The following is a 19325-nucleotide window of genomic DNA, read 5'->3' on the forward strand; positions in this document are numbered from 1 at the left end:
CCATTTTAAATCTTAATGGAAACTTAATGTGGATTTTAAACAGTTTAATTAACTGTGATCTTAAGAAAGTTTCTTGACAAGGTCTTGAGTTTGTTGATATCAGATAGCAGTTGCTTATACTACGGCATGGTGTCATCAGCGGGGGGATCAGCACAAATGCGTGCTATGTGTACGCCAGTGAAACCTGATCTTGAGTAATTGTCAGGACAAGGCGAGGGATTGACCTCTGCCATGAACCATATTTTCTGAAACAACACATACTTGAGCTGGCTTTGAAATAGCCTCTGCTACAGGACCAGAGTAGCCTCTGAGGAAGCCAGCCATCAACTTTTTAGTGTAACTAAACAAAGCCTGTGGTAATTTCATTCGCTCACTATTGCATTTTCAGCAAGCAGATATCTGATGCCATCTGCTCTCCCAGATGCCATCCCTCTGATGGCCTTGGCATCACACGCCAGCAATGTGAGGTATGAGTTTATCTGGACACAGCCAGGATGTGCCCCACTATTTTGTATTGAAGCTCTGTTTCTCACCCTTTTAATTTATTTATTAAATCACCTAATAAAACATCTTTTGACTGTTGGACCTCAAAGCAGATGTGGTCATTGTTATTGTAACCAAGCATCCAAGACAGTTATGTTCTGTGTTTCCATTACTGATTAGTGGAAAATGTTACATACAAACTCATGAGGCATGTCATAACGATTTATTTTTTAAATTCAAACTCTTGTGTCTTTGAAGTCCAAACAACCAGACACGCATCTCTCCTTCCACAGGCTTTACATCTCTCTACAACGAAGTTCACACACACACTGTGTTTGTATCTTGGTGTTGTGACAGCTCAAATCCTGCAGTGTTCAGTTCACATTCCTTTCATCCCAAATCCCCCAGGGGTCGGCTCCACCACTCCCAATCACAGTGTGAGAAAATCAGACAGATGCATGATCTGGCAGATGGTAGGAAAGTCCATGGTCAAAATGACATCTATGTCACACATGCTGTACAGAGTCCATGCAACAGGCGCTTAACTGCGGCCATGAATGAACAGGTTTCTATCAGAAGTCCTGCACGTTTCAGCCTGAAACGTTAGGAATCTGGCTGAGAAAACCATCGCCTTTGGTGTAGCGTTGCAGAGTGACTGAATTTGGATCAAAGATCTTTTAAAAATGGTCTAGAGGGCCGCTCAGTTTTTAGTAACAAAAATACTTGCCATATTGGCCTCCTCTCCCATAGGTTATTTTTTTTAACCGGAAACCTTCAATAAAAATATACTTCTTAAATTCAAAGAGATGTACAGGATAAGACTTCAATACAACTTTCAAAATCACATTTCAAGCACAAAGAGAACAGCTGGTGACCTTATCCAGTGAATTATAATAACAGAAAACACCTGAAATATTGGCCCAAATTCAAATTTTCAAAACTATTGTTGACTGACTTAAGTTTATGTTTGAACAAATGCACCCAATACTTTTATTTTGTTGACAGCAGGGAAATGGTTCACACTGGGCTCAGTCAACCTGAGATCAGTGTACATGTCCACATCGTACCTGTTTATTCTCGAAGTAACTGATGAAAGTGTGCCCCCTAGTGTTTGAAATGTGCTTTACAGTGAAAATCTGTTCTTGCCTGCTCTTAAATCCAAGAGGTAGAAAAGATAAAGCAGCTAAGTTAAAGTACACATACAAGTCAAAGCAATGCAATGACAAAGAGCAATAAATAATACAATTTTAGGCAACCAGCAAATGTTCAACATTTGAATATTCTTTCCCTAGCTCACTACCACATCATCTGCGTTTAAATACGTTTTTAACAAATCACTTCTTCCTTCCAGATATGCGCAGACGTCGTCCGATTGTGGAAGAGAAATGTAGCGCCGACCTCTTGCGCAGTGAGAAAGTATTGTCTGTTTTTGTGACTGTACCTGTATCCACCGAGGAAGCAGACGTGGAGGAAGAGGTGGAGTTACGGTGCTCCACAGACACTTTACTGTGGGCATGATAAGAAGTCTGTGGCAGCACCGAGTATAAATGTGGCCCGCCAGCATGAGTGAGGGGCCCGGCATGTTTTTCCTGATTTTGTTTTCCGAGTCCCTCCAGGTGGGCCTGGAAGGTAGAGATCTGTTGTTCCAGAGAGGTGAAATTCTCCTGCACCTTGTCAAACTGAACGAAGAGACATGTTTTTATTCCTGGTGCGTTTTTAAACCTTGTTAAAGCTGTTTGTCTCAAGTTTAGTGTACCTGCTCAATATTAGACTGAAGCAAGAGCTCTGGCCAAACTGACTCACTGCTGCTGTTCACGCTGTTGCTCATGTGGGTGTGACTCCAGGTTAACTCCTGTGGAACAGGGCATTAGATTTCTGAGTGAATACAACAATAACAGAAATAACATATTCTTTTTGTCTTTCTTGAGGAGTTTACCTGCAGTAGTTGTGTGCTGCCCTTCAAATGAACCTGACAAGACTGAAGTTTGTTCCTGTAGTCACCCAAGACCGACAACAAATTCTACGGCAAACACACAATATCATGAACAACACTCAAAGGCAAGGGAAACAGCAATGTTAACAACAGCTGTTAAAATAAAAACTTCAAAGTGAAAATAAAAAAGTAAACTATACTACAGTTTGCTAACTGGTTTCCACATGTCTTTACCTGTGTGTCTCTCTGAGCAGAGGCCAGATCTCTGTGGCCTTGGGTCTCCTGTTTGAAGAGTGTGACCCCAGTATGCAGCTCCTCCAGCTGAGCCCAGAGGTCGTCTAAGCCCTGCAGCATGTTCTTCACACTGGCCTCAAAGTCCCCCTGCACCTGGACAAGAGTGCGCAGGGACACTCTCCTGTCAGACAGAAAAAGAGTGTCTCATAAATGCAACTAAACTATGGCTCCATGGAAGCAGATGGTTGGTACACTAGCAGCTCACCTCTGCTGCAGGTAGGTGTGGAGGAGTTTCAGTTTCTCTGTCACTACAGAGCTTTGGTCCACCTCATCCAGTCCCACCTCTGATCCCACATCAGTCACCTCCAGTGTGTGAGACACTGACTAACATGAAACAGAGAGGATTCACAGGCTGATTCTTAGTATTATGGGTTTGTTTTGTCAAGAACGATAGACAGGGGAGGCAGAAAGAGACAGAACATTAAATTCTTTTCTCATTCCAGTCTACTTAATTCAGAGCAGGACTGACAGGAGCTCAGTGATGGCATGTGTTGCCTGCGGTTAGAATATGTATGTATTCCTGAGTGGAGGGTCTGATCTATATTACGAACAAAGACTTTACACTGCTCTAAATGCATAACGCAACTGAAAACACAGGAGATGAAAAGTATGGCTCGAGGCAAGTGTGTGTGTGTGTGTGTGTGTGTGTGTGTGTGTGTGTGTGTGTGTGTGTGTGTGAGAGAGAGAGAGAGAGAGAGAGAGAGAGAGAGAGAGAAAGAGTCATCAGGGTGGGGTGGGGTGCATTTTTTTTCCTTAAGTTGGTTTTGTTTTACCTCCAGTCTGGAGAGAAGAGCCTGAATATGGGGCACATTGGGGTCTGGCAGAGGTTCCTGCAGCACACACAGCAGCAGGCTGTCAGCCAGGGCAAGAATCAGATTAATATTCACACCTGGGTTTCTTGCCTGGTACATCCTGAAGAAAAGAGCAAAAAATTTTACACTACATGCAACACAATCTTTGGGTAATTTATTAGAAAACTGTTGCCAAAAAAAAAAAAAAAAAAACATTCATACCAACTGAAGACGATATAAGTGTGACAATAATAAAGCCTCACCGTAAACACTGGTCATTCCTGATTTCAGTCACAATCTCCTGTTCAGTCCCTGGAGGCTCTCCCTGGAATTGAGAAAAAGTCAGTGAATAAATATCACAAAAATAAAAACACAAACAAGTCCATGAGGCTGTGCTCACCTGGCTCTGTCCTGGCTGCAGGCAGCACTTCAGGGCATGGATGCAACCTCCCAGAGAAATCAACAGAAGGCACACAAAGAGTAGCCTCCAGCACACATCCACTATCAGTACAGAAGGGTGCGGCAGTGCCTCCACTTGGCAGACTGACCAAACTACAAAAACTGGAGTAAAGCCATACCAGGCTCCCAACGTGCCCACAATCTGGGACCACGGTGTGTGCTGGGACTGAGCAACAACTTGTGTTTGAGCTGAACTGTAGGTAAAGCAAACAAAACCAAGACAGTGTGAGATCAAGGTTACCTAATAATTAAAAACACTATTAAATGGTTGCTAAATGGGAAGGACAAGGGAAAGTTCTTTCAGGCCAGCACAAATTTTACGCAGACAAAAATTCCCTTTAATAAACATTAAAGTTTGATCATCGCTTGCTGCATAATGACTGGAATTTACAAAGTCTTGTTTTTAAAACAGCACAAATAGTGATGGAACATTACAAATAATGGTATCCTTGAAATCCTCCAAATTCACAATAACAGACCAGCTGTATTTCCAGTTGTGTCAAAGAGGCTAACGCTTAAAATAGCAGTATACTAATTTATAATTACTTCAGATCTTTTACCTCGTGTGTAATGGTAAGTTCTAAGACATGACCACCACAGAAGACTTTGGCTTTAAAACTTGCTGTAAAGCAATTACTACACTGACATATCCTTCCTTTAGCACCACACAATCAGTGTACTGAAGAACTCAAATCAAAGGCTAGTAGCTGAAAGATAGTGATCTTCCTACCTCTGCAGGTTTCGGCTCCTTTCTTCACGTTCTCCCTTCCCGACTTCCTTTACCCGCTCCATCCATTTACAGGCCCACACCCAGCTTACCCCGTCTGCCTTTCCTGAAACCCCTTGCTTTTTGAGGTAGCTGACTGTTAAACAAGGCATAGGAGCAACACAGACACAGTCATTCTGGCTAAAAATAACAGCAGGTTGTGTAGATGTACTTGTGTTGAGAAAGTGATTAACACGTGAACAAGCATGATAAACTGGTTTAACTGGAAGAATTGTTTTAGTTGGGTAGTGGCATTTTCCTTTCCTTGCATTCCATCCATCTGGAATGTGCTTAACATACCGATCACCATTGTACAAAGGACAAGCCCAGTTCCACCTATTTACTCCAGGAGCAGGCAACAAGCCCTCCAAATGTCACGACTTTCTGTATGAATCACAAACTCAATGACCAGTTCCAATCTGTGCAACAAACAATCCAAGTTATTTTTGCAAGATTGAGCTTTACAAATGAAACAGAGCACATGTTCAATAAGTAATCCCCATGTATAAATCAGATTAGTAAGCACTGTCTGTTTAAGTTGTAATAATCAATCCTCTCAGCCTGGCTGGGGGGCTCCTTTGCCTCCCTCCTGCTGTGTGCCCAGCCTGGAGGCTGCTGTCTGTGACCGGCTCCCGGTGCAGACGGCTCCCTGTTATAGTGTTTCCTCACTTGGCTCATGCGAGTCCAGCCCAATTTTTACTCTTTTTACTCTTTAAGTGTGCGCGTGTGTGTATGTGTGTGTGGGTGGGGGTGGGGGGATATATGTGTATTGAGAGTGTGGGGAGTGAGTTGGAGGGTGGGGTGGGCTGCTTTTAACTATGTAAAGCACTTTGTGCTACATTTTCTTTGTATGAAAAGTGCTTTATAAATAAAGATTGATTGATTGATTGATTGAATGAATATGAGTTTAAGTGTGTTTCTGCTCTCTTAGGTCATGCTGCCATCTAGCAGCTGTGACAGGAATAAACTTCAAACAAGATCAATTCAACCTGAAGAGGCACCAAAATAAGGCACCAATGGTTTCACGATTAGAGATTTTTAAGAAAAAATTTAAAAGATCAAACAAAATCAGCTAACAAGTAATGATAGTATGGCAAGGGCCTGAGCCTTAAAAAATAGAAAGAACACTGACAGTTTTTGCTTTTTTCTGTCACAGATTATCTCAAATAATAATTAAAATTAGCACGGTGGCACGGTGGTTAGCACTGTTGCCGCACAGCAAGAAGGTCCTGAGTTCAATTCCACCATCAGGCCGGGGTCTTTCTGTGTGGAGTTTGCATGTTCTCCCCGTGTTTGCGTGGGTTCTCTCCGGGTACTCCGGCTTCCTCCCACCGTCCAAAGACATGCAGCTTGTGGGGATAGGTTAATTGATTAATCAAATTGTCACTAGGTGTGAGTGTGAATGGTTGTCTGTCCCTATGTGTTGGCCCTGCGACAGACTGGCGACCTGTCCAGGGTGTACCCCGCCTTTTGCCCTATGACAGCTGGGATAGGCTCCAGCGACCCTGAAAAGGATAAGCGGAAGCGAATGGATGGATGGATGGATAATTAAAATTAGCAACCAAGCAATCACCAGTCTCCTGAAATTAGCTGTCAACTGACAAATACAAAGGATTATAATACATGTAGAGTTGCATACACATAACAGCATTCTGTTGCAACATAAGCAGTTTATAATTAAAGTAACACACACACCTTGAAAAACTAAACAACCACAACATAAACTCACTTTGTAAAGAAGGTGATCAGGCTTTTTCTTCTGTTTTTACAGATTTTTTTATTTTATTTTTATTTTTTTGACAGTGTGCGGGAAGGAAAATTGGATTTGGTAAGGGAGGGGGAGGGGGGGGGGGTTGGCTCGTTTGAGGGCCAGGATGTGTGGTGGCTGTTTTAATGTTGCCTTCTGTTAATGCTTTTCTTTCAGATTTTTTTCCCCCATTTCAAGGTGGACCCTTGATTTTTACGGAGGGTGTTACAATCCTTGATTGGCTGGCATGGGATGATCGTCAGTTAATTCAGGTCACCTTTGACTTACTGAAAATAAAAGCTGGCCAAGATAAGTCTTCCGTCTATCTTCCATGCCACGTGACATCTATTTATTAGTGATCATTGTGTCTTGGTTATGTTATGTTAAATAAATAATTTATATTCAAGTGTCTTTTAAGTGTAAAACAAACACATAAAGCCTTTCCTACTCTCTGTTTTGCTGCTGTCTTTTGCAGACTGATCTCTGCATTTGCAAAAACAAATGCAAGTACTAATTGCTATATTGTAATGTATTGTTTTACTGAATGTAATATTGAACAATATTACAGTGTAACCATCTTCTGGTGGCTGCTTCCACCAGTATAAGTCACAAAACTCTAATTGTCACAATCTAGTTTCTTGAAATGAAAGTGGGTTCACTGTACTGTGTGATGCTATCGTGTCAATGTGGCTCAAAATCTCTGAGGAATGTTTCTACCACCTTGTTAAATTTATCCCACAAAGAATTAAGGCAGATCTGAGTCAAAAGGGGTCCAAAAATTGTGCCTAGTAACGTGTCTGCTGAGTGTATATTTAACTGTGTTCTAATATGTGGTGTAAAAAGTCTTCATTGGATCATTTTTCAATAAGAAAGACACTAAAAATAAAGGAGGTTCTCTGGGATTTCAGAGTCAGGAGTGATGTAAGGTCTAGAGTAAAGCTCCCCATAGTTATAATACATGTCTGCAGTCTTGTTCAAGGTTTCCAGGTTATTTCAAGATTATTTAAAGTCTAACAGCAACTGTATCTCCAAGAACATTGCATTATAAAACCAAACATCATTTAGGTATGAACTGTGTGTCAGTTACGACAATTACAACTGGCATCTAATGTCAATAGAGTATCTTCAAAGAATGGAACAGTTTGTATTTACTTTACTAAACAGAGGTATGGTAACAAAGACAAATAATGTGAAATGACTCACTGGAAATTTCTGATTATCAAGTCAGTCCAGACTGTAAAAATAAAAACAACCACATAGCAAACAGTTCAACAGAGTAAAATCATACCAGACATGAGCAACAATATTCTAGGATAACAGATAACATGTAACAAATGTGTTAGGACCATGACCCATTTCTGACATTTTGGAATATTTATTCCATATTCTCTTTTTTTATTTATTTATTTTTTTCTTACAAATACTTTAAGGAATGTGTGCAAAATTACAGATATGCAAAATGGGATATCAAATCTGTAGAAGCTTCCCATCACTTCAATAACTCAAGTATTAGCAGTTTCAATCCCAGTATCTTTTTTTAAAACATGTATTTAGGTTAGGGTTTTTTTTTTTAATTTATAATCTGTCCAAAATAAAAGCATCACATTTTTTACTGTCGACTGACTTTATTTTTCTCATAAAGTTCTGGCAGCTTGCAACACAACATTTAACACTTTACAGACACATAAAACTGTGTTGATGCATTTCATCTCTGTATATACACACGTGACAGTGGCAGGATCACATGACAAGGTATTTGTTTATTCATGTGCGTACAAGCTGCTGTGGACAACATGCAGGATTAGTCCGTGAGTCTGCACTGGCTTTGCAAAGTAACATCACTGCACAGTTCAGGGCTTCGTGATGTGAACTTCACTGGTGCCACTACCATTTGTGGTTGTGGTGATGATGTACTGTGTGGTAGCTTGCTGATTCGTCGGCTGCTGCTCCAGTGGTTCGGTGTGTGTCTGGGTTGTGCTCTGAGGAAGAGTCTGTTTCGTCTCAAGCTCAGTCTGACCCTCAGAGATCACGTAGTGTGTCTGTTGGGATGATAACATTTCAAGTTATACAATAAATCTTTTTTCTTTTTCCTTTGACTAGGAAAAAGCAGGTTTCAAGTTTCCGCCTCCTATTTTTACCGCATATTTACGTAATCCAGCTTTTAACTGTAAATTATGAAGCATCATCTACTGTTAAGCAACACTTTCAAGTATGGAGCACTGAATATAAAAACATGTGCTCATTGTGTAGTACAAAGCCAAATTCAACTGTCATTTTCATCTAACAAATATCAAATTCACTCACCGTTTTCACCTGGTTGCTGCTGACTCCAGATACAGGAGTGCTAGCCTCAGCTATCACATACTGTGCATGAGGTAGTGTCATCATCTGGATTTCAGACGCTGGAAGAACAGGAATATATGATTTTGACTGGTAATCACAGAGCACAGAAGCATCAAAACATACGGCACGTGACTGGTTATGGTACTTACAGTAGCCTCGGTAGTTCCAGTTTCCCGGAATGTAAGCGTGCTGCACCGTCCCCTGCTGCTGGGGGCTGCTTGTCTGGAGGGTGTGGCTCTGGGCTAAAGTGACAGGAGTCAGTTGGGCAGGGCTCAACTCCTGACTAGTCTGCTGGGAGGTGGGGCTGAGGGGCTGACCAGTAACCTGAAAATCAGAAAAAGAGATTCGCGATTAACATTATGGTGCTTACAGGGTTTCGCTAACATGCAGAAAGAAACCTTATTACCCAAATACACTTAAGTTTCAAAACGACTGTTTTAAATGAGTCCTCAAATACAATAACTAATTACTCTAGCTTAAAATTATCCCCAGAGGCAGTGTGGGTTCACCTGGGTGGCACCTTGTCCAGAGCTTGAGGGCTCAGTAACCTGAATGTGTTGCACCTGGATTGGGTGCTGACTGTAACCATGAGGGTCGTGTAGCTGGTTCACATCTACTGTCGGGTGCTGGGAATGTGGGGAAGAAGCCTGGAAAACAGATAATATTACTTATACATAACTGATACATAGCAAACACTGTAACTATTTTGCTTGCATAGTTTCACACACAAAGACTGAAAGGTTCTTTAGAAGCAAAAACTACAACTAAAAGCAGCAATTTTCCAGAATTTTCACAGTAGCTGGTAGTTTTGCAGCTCTAATTACAAACTCAAAAACCACAAAGAAAGTAACAAAAGCTTCAAAATTGCTAGTTTGAACCCTTAAATCAACAAGGTCAACTTAATTAGATAATGAGAGAAAATTCTTCTTTTGATCAGGTAACCATATATAAGCCTCATTTCTGGAACTAGACATGAGTTTACACCAGCATGTTGGCAGTTTATGGAACACCTGCATTCTTTTAGGCAGCATCCTATCGAGATTATCAGCTTCCTAAGCATCTATGAACTTTTTAAATAATGTAGATTAGACTTTCATGCTTACCGGCGCTACCTGGACCACCTGAAGTTGAATGTGCTGTGGCTGGGACAAAGTACCTCCTGCCTGGGAGACAGGAATGTACTGGATCCTCTGGTAATCCCCCTGAGCTGTTCTATAGTCTGTGGTTAGTGTTTGAGAAAGTTCTGTCATAGCCTGGGTCAACAGATCTGTGGTCTGTGAAGAAAAGGAAATCCATACATTGAATATTATGAAATTTCCTATAGGCAAACTTTTCATTTATCCATGTTAAGGCAATATCCTCCTTATGTTTTTGTTTTTTCTTTTCTTACCACTACAGCCTCCGCTGTGGTACCATCTGTACTGATGACTGCAGGAGTGCTACTGATCACTGCTGTAGTCGGGATAGTGTTGGCTAGCTGAGCAAACTCTGGATGCTTTTTCCTGATATGTTGAACCATCTTAGTCTAAGAGAAAAAAAAAAAGCACACCTTATTGTGATTTCTACAAACAATCTCTATGGTAACAAATTTCTTCTTTGATAAAACATCACTTGCCTTGCTGCTGTACTGTTTGGAGCAGTGTGGACAGCAGACTGGTGCAGTAGCAATGGTACCTGTCAGCTGTGTGTGTGTGCTCAACATAGGGTCTGGCTCGCCAGGAGCAGCTGGGCGTAACTTACGGATGCTGGGAGGCAATTCTGCCCCTGGATGGTTTTTCAGTATGTGAGCTTTTCTCTTACTGGCACTCTTGTACACCTGCAGAGATCAGTTCATTTGATAGATTTAGGTCCCTTTGACACTGAATACAAACAAACTGGCACCAATTAATATCTGGCGCTTGACCAAGTGGGAATTGGTACACCTGGCATGTACTCATAGATAAAACAAAGGCAATAATGAGGTGTAGTTATTGGCTTTAGCTCCAGTTAAGAGTGATTAAAAATGACACCGAGGTGGACACATGAAGTTATTTTAGTTGTTGTTTCCCATGGCAACGCCTATTAAGCGCCAAACAAACATATTTAGACATGTAACCGATGATATATTGGAAAACTAAGAACATAAAACACCTCTGCTGGTAGTGAAAGAAGAATTATCCAATAATTTGTTGTTTTTGGTTTAAAAACTCAATTTATATGAGACTGAAAGCTGATTACTTGCCATCAGAAACAAACTGATGTGACCTGCCCTCTGACAACCCAGACAGGATCCAGCACCTCCACAACCACGATTTGATAAATGCATAGATGGACAACAGGCTATACTTTAAAATAAACAAATCAGTCCATCCCCAAGCTGTGGACAGAAAGGGGGGGATTAACAAACCTTGTCACAGTACTGGCAGAAGTAGTCCCTGTTGGGCTTGATAATTGGCAGCGTTAGCTCAGGCACGTCATCAATACGCATCTCTGGATGACGCTTGGACAAATGATTAACCTGTAACCAGAAGAATAAGAGTCACGACCACTGGAATTCAATATCAGGTTAAAATCTCTCCGTGAGTTGTAGCTCACCAGCATTCCTCTGCGTCTGAATCCCATCATGCACACTCTGCATTTGAACATGAAGCTCTCAAAGTCAGTGGTGGGGACCTTTAGTTTGAGGGTTTTGGAGCGGTGGATCCGGTCAGCCTTCTTGGCCTCTCTGTCAGGATTGTGCATCCGCTGCATGTGCTCCCGCAGCTTATCTTTTCTCTTATTATGACAAAAAAAATGTCAGATTAGAACACATAACTATAAACTAACCTTATCAAGTGTTATCTCTTAATGCTGGTCCTTTTAATCTTACCTTGAACTGTTTGCCACATGTTGAGCACAGGAAGTCCTTGCGGTCAGAGTGGCGCAACATGTGCAAACGCAGCTTGTCAGGTCGACAGAAGGCCTTGTCACAGTCTGGGCACTGGAAGTTCTTCTCTGAATGGAAGCAGCGGATGTGCTTCTTTACCTAAAGAAAGGCATAGTTTGTGGTCTGGAACTGAGTGTTGTTATGTCTGTGCGCTCTGAAACCTCATAACAGCATTAAACATTTTAGTCACAAGAACATCAATGTGCTTGGAAATGGGCCATCTTTAACCTTGACCTACTAATTGAAGAAAACATTCAGCTTTAAATCCACCTGTTTAGAGCTGCTTGTAAGGAGAATTAAAAAACAAAAAAACATGAGGCTATTTCAAATAGCTTTATAGGCTAATATGGCTTAATTCATAAACCTTTTTTTGTTTATTCTTTGCAAACCATAGACATGAAAGTAGGTCCGATCAACATGTTTAGTGACTATGCCCATGAAACCAAAAGCTGTACCTGATTTAAATTTGACTGCCCCCTTAAAGGTTTTCTCTTTCTGCAGCAACAACCTGCTCTGGATGCTCTACACTTGTATCAATACCTGAAGGTCTCATTCTGACACCTTGTAATTTCACTCAGGACCTCAAACTCAAGTAAAGGAACAATTATGAAATTCTCTGTCAAACCGACCCGACCTTCCTGTCGAAGAAAATCACCAGTGATGAGGTCTGAGTGTGAAAGCACAGACAAAACCACAGATTTCACGCCTAAAATGGGCTCAGGTAACTGGAATGAAACTTATATAGCACCTTTCTACATAATTTGAGCACTCAAAACACTTGCCGTCTTTGTACGGACCGGCATTGTTCTCCTTCGTTTTGTACATGACTTTTTGGGGGGCAAAGAAAAAGCAAGAAGTTATTGGAACCGGAGAAAGAACGTTTTGCGGTGCTGCAAATGCTTGCATTTGATGCGGTACTTTGATTGTTTTGCCACGAGTTCCCGGCATGCAATGCACGAAAGTCACGTGGTCTGTCAATCTCTATTCAGTCAAACATCCATACAGCACTTTTATCTTTTTAAATCTAGCATTCACACACATGCACACACCGTGGGAGCAAATATTTAGTGAAAATAACCTTCTTTCTTTACCTTGTCTTCAAAATAAAAATTCTAGCAGGAGCAAGTCGTAGGAACTGTAGCCAAAGTTAAAAGCAGGTGGAGTCTGATTTTTTTTTTCATCTTACCTTGTATGACAAAAGACTTTTTTAAACAAGAACAGAAAAATATTTCAGGTACAAGGTCAGAGCTGTACAACTGTTGGTCAGCTAAAATGTCACATGTTAGCTAAGGTCATGTCCAACAAATTCTGTTAGCCCTGAAGGCTAGCTGTTAGCGCATTTAAAAATCACTGTTTCACTAACCTGGATGAAATCACTAAATGTCTTCTTGCACGTAGGACAAGCAAAGAAGCCATCCACAGCATGGACGCCTACATGGTCTTTGAGGAGGTCCAGCCTTTCAAAAGTTTCTGGGCACAGGAGACAAGAATAGGAGCGATTCTCTGTGTGCACCAGGAGATGATCATCCAGGGCCGAATCAGTCGTGAAGCTCTTGCTGCAAATGTGGCAGGAAAAGGTGTAGGCTTCCCGACCATGGACTCGCAGGTGCTGTTCCAGCTTGTCTTTGTCCCGGAAGGCCTTCCCACAGTGGGTGCATTTAAAAGGACGGAAACTCTTCCTGATAAAAAGGTGCTGCAGCGCTGCATTCTGCAAAAGAGAGAGACAGAGATCTACTAGCAGATACCTCAGCAATGTTTTCTGAAATCAGCTAAGACACACACAGAGGCTGACAGATGCAGTGGAGTGTGTCAGAGGAGGGTATCTCCTGAGAAAAACATTAAACTATGGAAAATGACAAAAGGAATCCCTGAACCTTGTGTTTTTCAGTCATCCTCCAGGTTCCACCTACCTGCACATCCATCTGTGAGGGAAGCAGGCATTGAGGAAGAGAGACACACTGTTGTAAAGCAAGCATGGGCACTATGGCACCACATAAGCTAAATGAAAAGGTAAATGTTGCCTTTAAGCAGACAGAATCTCCAGTTTTACCCGTATTCTCTTGGCACGACGCATGTCTTGCGATGTGAGATGAGCATCTGATTGGACGCTCTGTGCCGGATCCTCCTTTAATGGAATAGGCAGTTCTGTACTGGGGGGTGGCGCTACAGACTCTGGAACGGGTTCCCCAGCAGGAGGTATGAGCTGACTCTCTGTCTCTGTCCCGACCTCCCCTTCTGACTCTATCTCCACCACCTTCAGCCCATTCTGAGCTCCCTCTGCGTGGTCTTCCACTGGTTTCTCTGTCAATTCGAGCATTTCCTAATAAAAAGATAAAGGGGATATTGTCATTTAGTCTTCCTACTCATCATTTCCCTATTTAGCATTTTTTGACTAATGTTATGATTTGATGAGTTAACATTTTAGTTCTTTTACTTTGCTCTAAGACAAAAGTACAAACGACTTTTGTCTCATCAAACAACTATTTTATGCATTAGGATTTCAAATGATTGCTTCATAATATCTTAATCTGTAACTTTCCCAAGAATCACTTTGTCTATATTATCTCAAATCAGTGTTAAATCTTGACCTACTCCATTAATCAACACAGCATGTATTAATGCGCCACTTACTGTTGTCTTCTCTCCACCAGTATCTACTGGTGGATCCAAACGTATAAATTTAGGTGGGCGTCCAGGTCTTCTTCCTGTCCCGAACCTCTTCCTGCCTCTTCCTCGGCCCCGGCCTCTAGACCTGTGCGATTTGAACAACAGTGAAGACGTGATCGGGGCTGAATGCATTAAAAATAAAAAGAACAATTTGAGATAAGGTGATAAAAAAAAAAGTTTTACCTGGTAACAGAGTTTAATTTGTCATCGTGCATATTGAGATGTTGCTGCAGTTGTTCAGAGCTCACAAAGCGACGGTTACACTCATAACAAGGCCAGTTCTTCTCTTGCTCCCGAAGCACTGTAGAAACAGGAGAAAGTGAGAAACAGAAGGAACCACGACAAAAACAATAACACATCACCTTTCTGATAGTTTAATACTTCAGATTAAAATTAAGCAGGACAGAGGCATGGTGTTAATATTAAGAACAGTAAGGACGGAGTGCTGAGACAAACCTTTTCTCTCTTCTTCTGTAACATCATGAATTTTTTGATTTACAAACTCTGCATATGATGCTGCATACCAGACCTGCAATGGAAAATCTCATTAAAAAGACAGACTCCAGTGGTTTCTTTAGATATCCTTCATGTTTTGCACACTCTCCTATTAGTTCTGGTTTGCGGCCTCTTAAAGCAGTTAAATCAAACTCAAATGAATGCATTCTGCTCTGAACAACACTGACCTTTAGCTCTTGCTTGGGTTGGATATTCTTGATAGTTGTGTAAAATATCTCTGAGCCGTACTGGTAGGCCACCAAGTTCTGCTCTAGGTGATTCTGAGCAGGTCTCACAAACATCATCCAGTTGCAACTGTCCTCATCAGAAAGGTCCAACCACATGTCATTAGACTTCTCTCCATCCTTCTCTGCATCCAGCAGACACACCTTAGTAAAAAAAAGAAAGACAGACCACCAATCCAGTTTAAATCTCTGCTTAGGAGCTGTTTATATAGACATAAAAACTTTGTGGTATCCTGTATTTTCCCAGAATTCTCACTTACATTTTTACAGTGCAAGAAAATACAATTAAATAAATATTGTAAATATCAGTGCTATGCAGCAATTACTTACTTTCAAGTGAATGTAGTGGTCCTGCAACTCGCTCTGTGGAACCAGTGGCCCCTCCACAGGACCAAATTGTGTGCGCTTTGGGATGCGTCTCTTAGAAAACACTCCGCCCAGGAAGCGGTCAATGTACAGGACCAGAGGAAGACTGGCTCTTGCTTTGGACATCACCGGCCGGTTGGGGATGGGGTGGAGAGGACCGTGCTTCAGACAAACTGAGGGGTTTGCAATATTACACTCCTCGCACCCTGACAGAACACAAAAAAAGAGCAAAGTCACCACCAATAGGTATAAAAAAATCTAACTGAAAACATTTTAAGGAAACTCACTTTCACTAAAATCTAAAAAGGCATTTTGGCAACCCGTATGAGGAAGCATAACCATAACATTGGACTTTTATTGACAACACTTAACTTACAGAGGTTGTGAGGGTTAAATGATTGAGGCTGATGCAGTTCCCAGTCGTCCATCTCAGAGTCTTCATCCTCATCTTCATCAGAATCGTCTGTTGAGTCTGTGGCCCCAAGAGGACTAGAAGGAGGGTCTGCGATGTCACCCATGGAGGTGAGAGAATTGGACACAGACAACTGCTCCTGTGGGAGGGGTGGAGGGGGGATTCCAAACAATGTAACAACATTCTTTGATATTTTTACACAAGTTAAAATTGTTTATAGGTCTTCCAAACATGAAAAAACTAATCACGTAGTCATTTTAAAGTCAGGAAACATTTTTCTATATTCTTTTTGAGGGACTGATGCTGAAATGAAAATGTTAGCTAGTGAGATTTCTCAGGATGATTTTTGTTGCTAATCCATCATATGCCATTATTTATGCAGTGCAGTATGTCAGTAGAAAAAGAAAGACTGCATTCATCTGGTTACAGCAATAACTGGTAATGGAATTACAAAATAATGTTTCTGCTTGAATTTGTCAATTAGAAAGATGAAGCTCATCATTCATGAAACAGTTTGTGCTTGTGTTTCCCCTACTTTGTACCTGAATGGATGTTAAAAACAAAAGCAGACAAAGGCTATTTACTTGTTTGAAAAGCTAAACAGCTCCACACAAACAATGCATCCTCACCTGGGAAACCGGCTCCAGGATAGCTTGTGGCGCATCTGCTACATTACTGAGAACATGCAGATTGGCTGCATTCATGTTCTGCCCGCCAGGCAGTAGCACTGTGACCTATAAACGACATTTAATTGGTTAAGGGTTCTCTAAAAACAATGTGGTGCAAAGAGAGCAGGTAATTTGACAATAGCTGATAAACTCACCTGTTGAGTTGTACCGTCCTGCTGAATGTAAGCCACTTGTGGCTGATCAGCAAATACGGTCTGAAAGAACAATGAGGTGAGTATGTGTACTTTGCAGTGAATAATGTTGTCAGCACATGGCCTAAGTGAACAGGCTGCCATCCATCCACTGCCTGAAACCATCTGTTTTAGTTCCAGTTCCCCTCCTTTTATTTCAACCTTCTTTAACTTTAAACAGTTGGCTTGTTTGTCTGTTTTATCCATATTAGGAATATCTGTCCAAATTGACACCACAGAGCCAAGACATGAAAAAAAAATACCTGATACCTGAACTTTTGGCTCATAGAGAATATTTGGACATCAACAGCATTACTTGAAACTTTGGCTATATCGAATATGGCCAAAGTATAATTATTATTTTTTGCAAACTGTCTTATATAAGTCATGAAGAATGGCTTTCATAAAACAGGAGCCTAGTTAACACATAACACATTGTGTCCTGTTTGTATTAAACACCAAACATTGCCTGCCTAACAGGGCATATCGTCCTACTTACACATGGCATGTTCATACCTAAAATGTCAGATAAAAATATCTCTCCTCTGAATAAGATCCCATCTTACCTGAGCGCCATCTGCAGGGTGTATGTAGACCAGTGTGTGCTCTGCAGACTCTACCGAGGTATAGGAGTTTCCATCAGCTGTATAAACCACCTGCTGCTGTCCTCTGTCTGCCTGATCCCCACTGTACACTATTTGGGCCACAGTGCCACCTTCAAAATGCACCTGCAACATGTGTATACATAACACAAAAGCTTTGAACCATCTGCAGCAATACTACATCCGATTTGATGAGCAGGAAACATTTATTTAGATGGGTCACTTTTTTCCATGAAATTAATTGGTAATTGACGATTTAGCAGCCACCTGTGCCAGCTGACAGAAAGTGGGTGTGTGCAAAAGATCAATTGTTAACATGCTTAAATTATTATTATTACACATCTTGTATCTTTTCAGTTTGTATGACTCTGCTGTAGCTGTTCAGACAAATCAAATAAGACAGTGGACCTGTGTGCCGTTGCTTGAGTCACTGTTAACAGTCTGACTCCACACTGCTGAGGGTTCCTGCTTGGTCTCCATGGCAGCAAGGTGCCAGGCCTTTCACCACAACGATAACTTCCCTCCTTAGACAGCCGCGGTGTCTGCAATCCACAGAGATAAGAGGATTTGTGTTATTTTAATTAAAATAACAAAACATAACGATAAATAGAATAGCTAATACAGAAGGGGAGACGCTCATGTCATTGGTAGTTTGACGTCTAAAATCATAGACTAGCATTCAGAATTACATTTTTTGCATTTTTTTTTCTACAGAAATGTTAATATTGTTAAGTATATTTATGAATGGGTGTCTGTCACACCTTCATCGATGTCATATTATACTTGTTGTATTAGTAGCTGTGAAGCTGCAACAATGGAGTACTGCAGTAGCCACTTTTGGGCTACATGGAAAAAGATACGAGCCCATAGGCCTTTTGAAGCTGAAATTTTGGCTCGCCAGACAGCGTTTCGCTCGGGTGACAGAGCATGCAAGCCAAAATAAAGGCAGCATGTTTCTTCGTGCACAGAAAGGACACACAAGACTCTCAGCGGGGGTACGAGGGAAAAGGCGGTTTGCCGGCAAGGCCGCCCGGAAAACTGTGTCTAAATACAACCGCACATCGGCACAAAAACCACGGTGAAAAATCATGTCTCGGTAAAGTCATTCAGAAATCTACTTGGTATAATCAATATTAGATTCAATTCCCCCCTATTTTAACCCCGCAGGTTCTCAGTCCCAACCGGACCATACCACAAAAACCAGTGCTGTAGAAACCCGGGCATATACTGCACTGCTACATTAGCATTACGCTCATATAGTCCCAATGTAAGGCCGCACTTTGAGACAAACATAACTTGTCAAGCTGAATGACATGGACCACATTTTACATTTTTTAGGAACATTGGTTTTGAAGCGCTAAGGGCCTGAATTATTTGGGTAGACCCACCCGTCCCCCATTTCTAGTTGAGTCCAGCCCTTCAAGTCTACTGTGAACAAGGAAGAACAGGCTCCATTTTGGGTGGGACTAACAACAACGGCTACATCTGAAGAGACCTACAGAAAAAATTACATTTTGTACCGATTTAGCTACGCTTAAACAACCCGCACATTTAATGTACAGTAACGGAGAGACTACGAAGCGATCGAGCTACAGAACGGGTCGTTAATCAGTCCCGGGTTTTCTTTAATTTTCTGGAAAACGTACAAGTTGTTCTTACCTCAGAATGGTAGCTGCAGAGATGGCCGCATTGCATATATTAACATAATCTGCCTGGTAACTCGCAAGCTCGTGGTTTCTGATTGGCAGTTAGTTACTTAAGAACAGGCGGGTGTGTTAGTTTAAGACGTTATTTTAACAAAATGTTTTTTTGTATTCAGAGGACATATAAATTATTTTAAAATAAACACTGATGTTATAGTTGTAACTTCCTTTTGTTCTAGTTATAACATTTCAGTTTTAGCAGTTCATTTACAGCCAATCAAAAAATTATACCCTGTGGTCATCCAATTATATTTA

The 19325-nt window shown here is 41.3% G+C and overlaps 2 protein-coding genes across 5 annotated transcripts; both read right to left on the reverse strand.

Annotated features, from left to right (window-relative positions):
- Nucleotides 1-691: 691 nt before the first annotated feature.
- Nucleotides 692-4883, reverse strand: si:ch211-151h10.2 (uncharacterized protein LOC567699 homolog). Its single transcript, XM_005936802.2, has 9 exons — nucleotides 4691-4883; nucleotides 3902-4154; nucleotides 3765-3826; nucleotides 3484-3622; nucleotides 2916-3034; nucleotides 2651-2831; nucleotides 2420-2503; nucleotides 2240-2335; nucleotides 692-2162 (listed from the first exon to the last, which is right to left on the reverse strand). Exons 1-9 carry the CDS (start codon nucleotides 4837-4839, stop codon nucleotides 1818-1820), a joined length of 1428 nt encoding a protein of 475 aa, XP_005936864.1. The 5' UTR covers nucleotides 4840-4883; the 3' UTR covers nucleotides 692-1817.
- A 2988-nt stretch (nucleotides 4884-7871) lies between these two features.
- Nucleotides 7872-19325, reverse strand: prdm10 (PR domain containing 10). Of its 4 annotated transcripts, none has more exons than XM_005936797.3 (24): nucleotides 19027-19325; nucleotides 17776-17909; nucleotides 17332-17493; nucleotides 16730-16789; nucleotides 16536-16640; nucleotides 15871-16045; nucleotides 15459-15700; nucleotides 15072-15272; nucleotides 14845-14917; nucleotides 14572-14689; nucleotides 14353-14473; nucleotides 13772-14041; nucleotides 13632-13643; nucleotides 13085-13429; nucleotides 11665-11820; nucleotides 11391-11570; nucleotides 11203-11313; nucleotides 10432-10632; nucleotides 10207-10341; nucleotides 9920-10090; nucleotides 9326-9463; nucleotides 8966-9140; nucleotides 8778-8875; nucleotides 7872-8512 (listed from the first exon to the last, which is right to left on the reverse strand). In XM_005936797.3, exons 2-24 carry the CDS (start codon nucleotides 17845-17847, stop codon nucleotides 8324-8326), a joined length of 3510 nt encoding a protein of 1169 aa, XP_005936859.1. In that variant the 5' UTR covers nucleotides 17848-17909; nucleotides 19027-19325; the 3' UTR covers nucleotides 7872-8323. The 4 variants fall into 4 exon arrangements, with proteins under 4 accessions (XP_005936859.1, XP_005936860.1, XP_005936861.1 ...); XM_005936798.3 differs by having other exon boundaries at nucleotides 18756-19325; XM_005936799.3 differs by lacking the exon at nucleotides 19027-19325 and adding an exon at nucleotides 18129-18733.

The sequence above is a fragment of the Haplochromis burtoni genome, unplaced genomic scaffold (genome assembly GCF_018398535.1).
Source record: "Haplochromis burtoni strain Fernald_Lab_line unplaced genomic scaffold, NCSU_Asbu1 Contig_36, whole genome shotgun sequence".
In the NCBI taxonomy this organism is placed as follows: Eukaryota; Metazoa; Chordata; class Actinopteri; order Cichliformes; family Cichlidae; genus Haplochromis; species Haplochromis burtoni.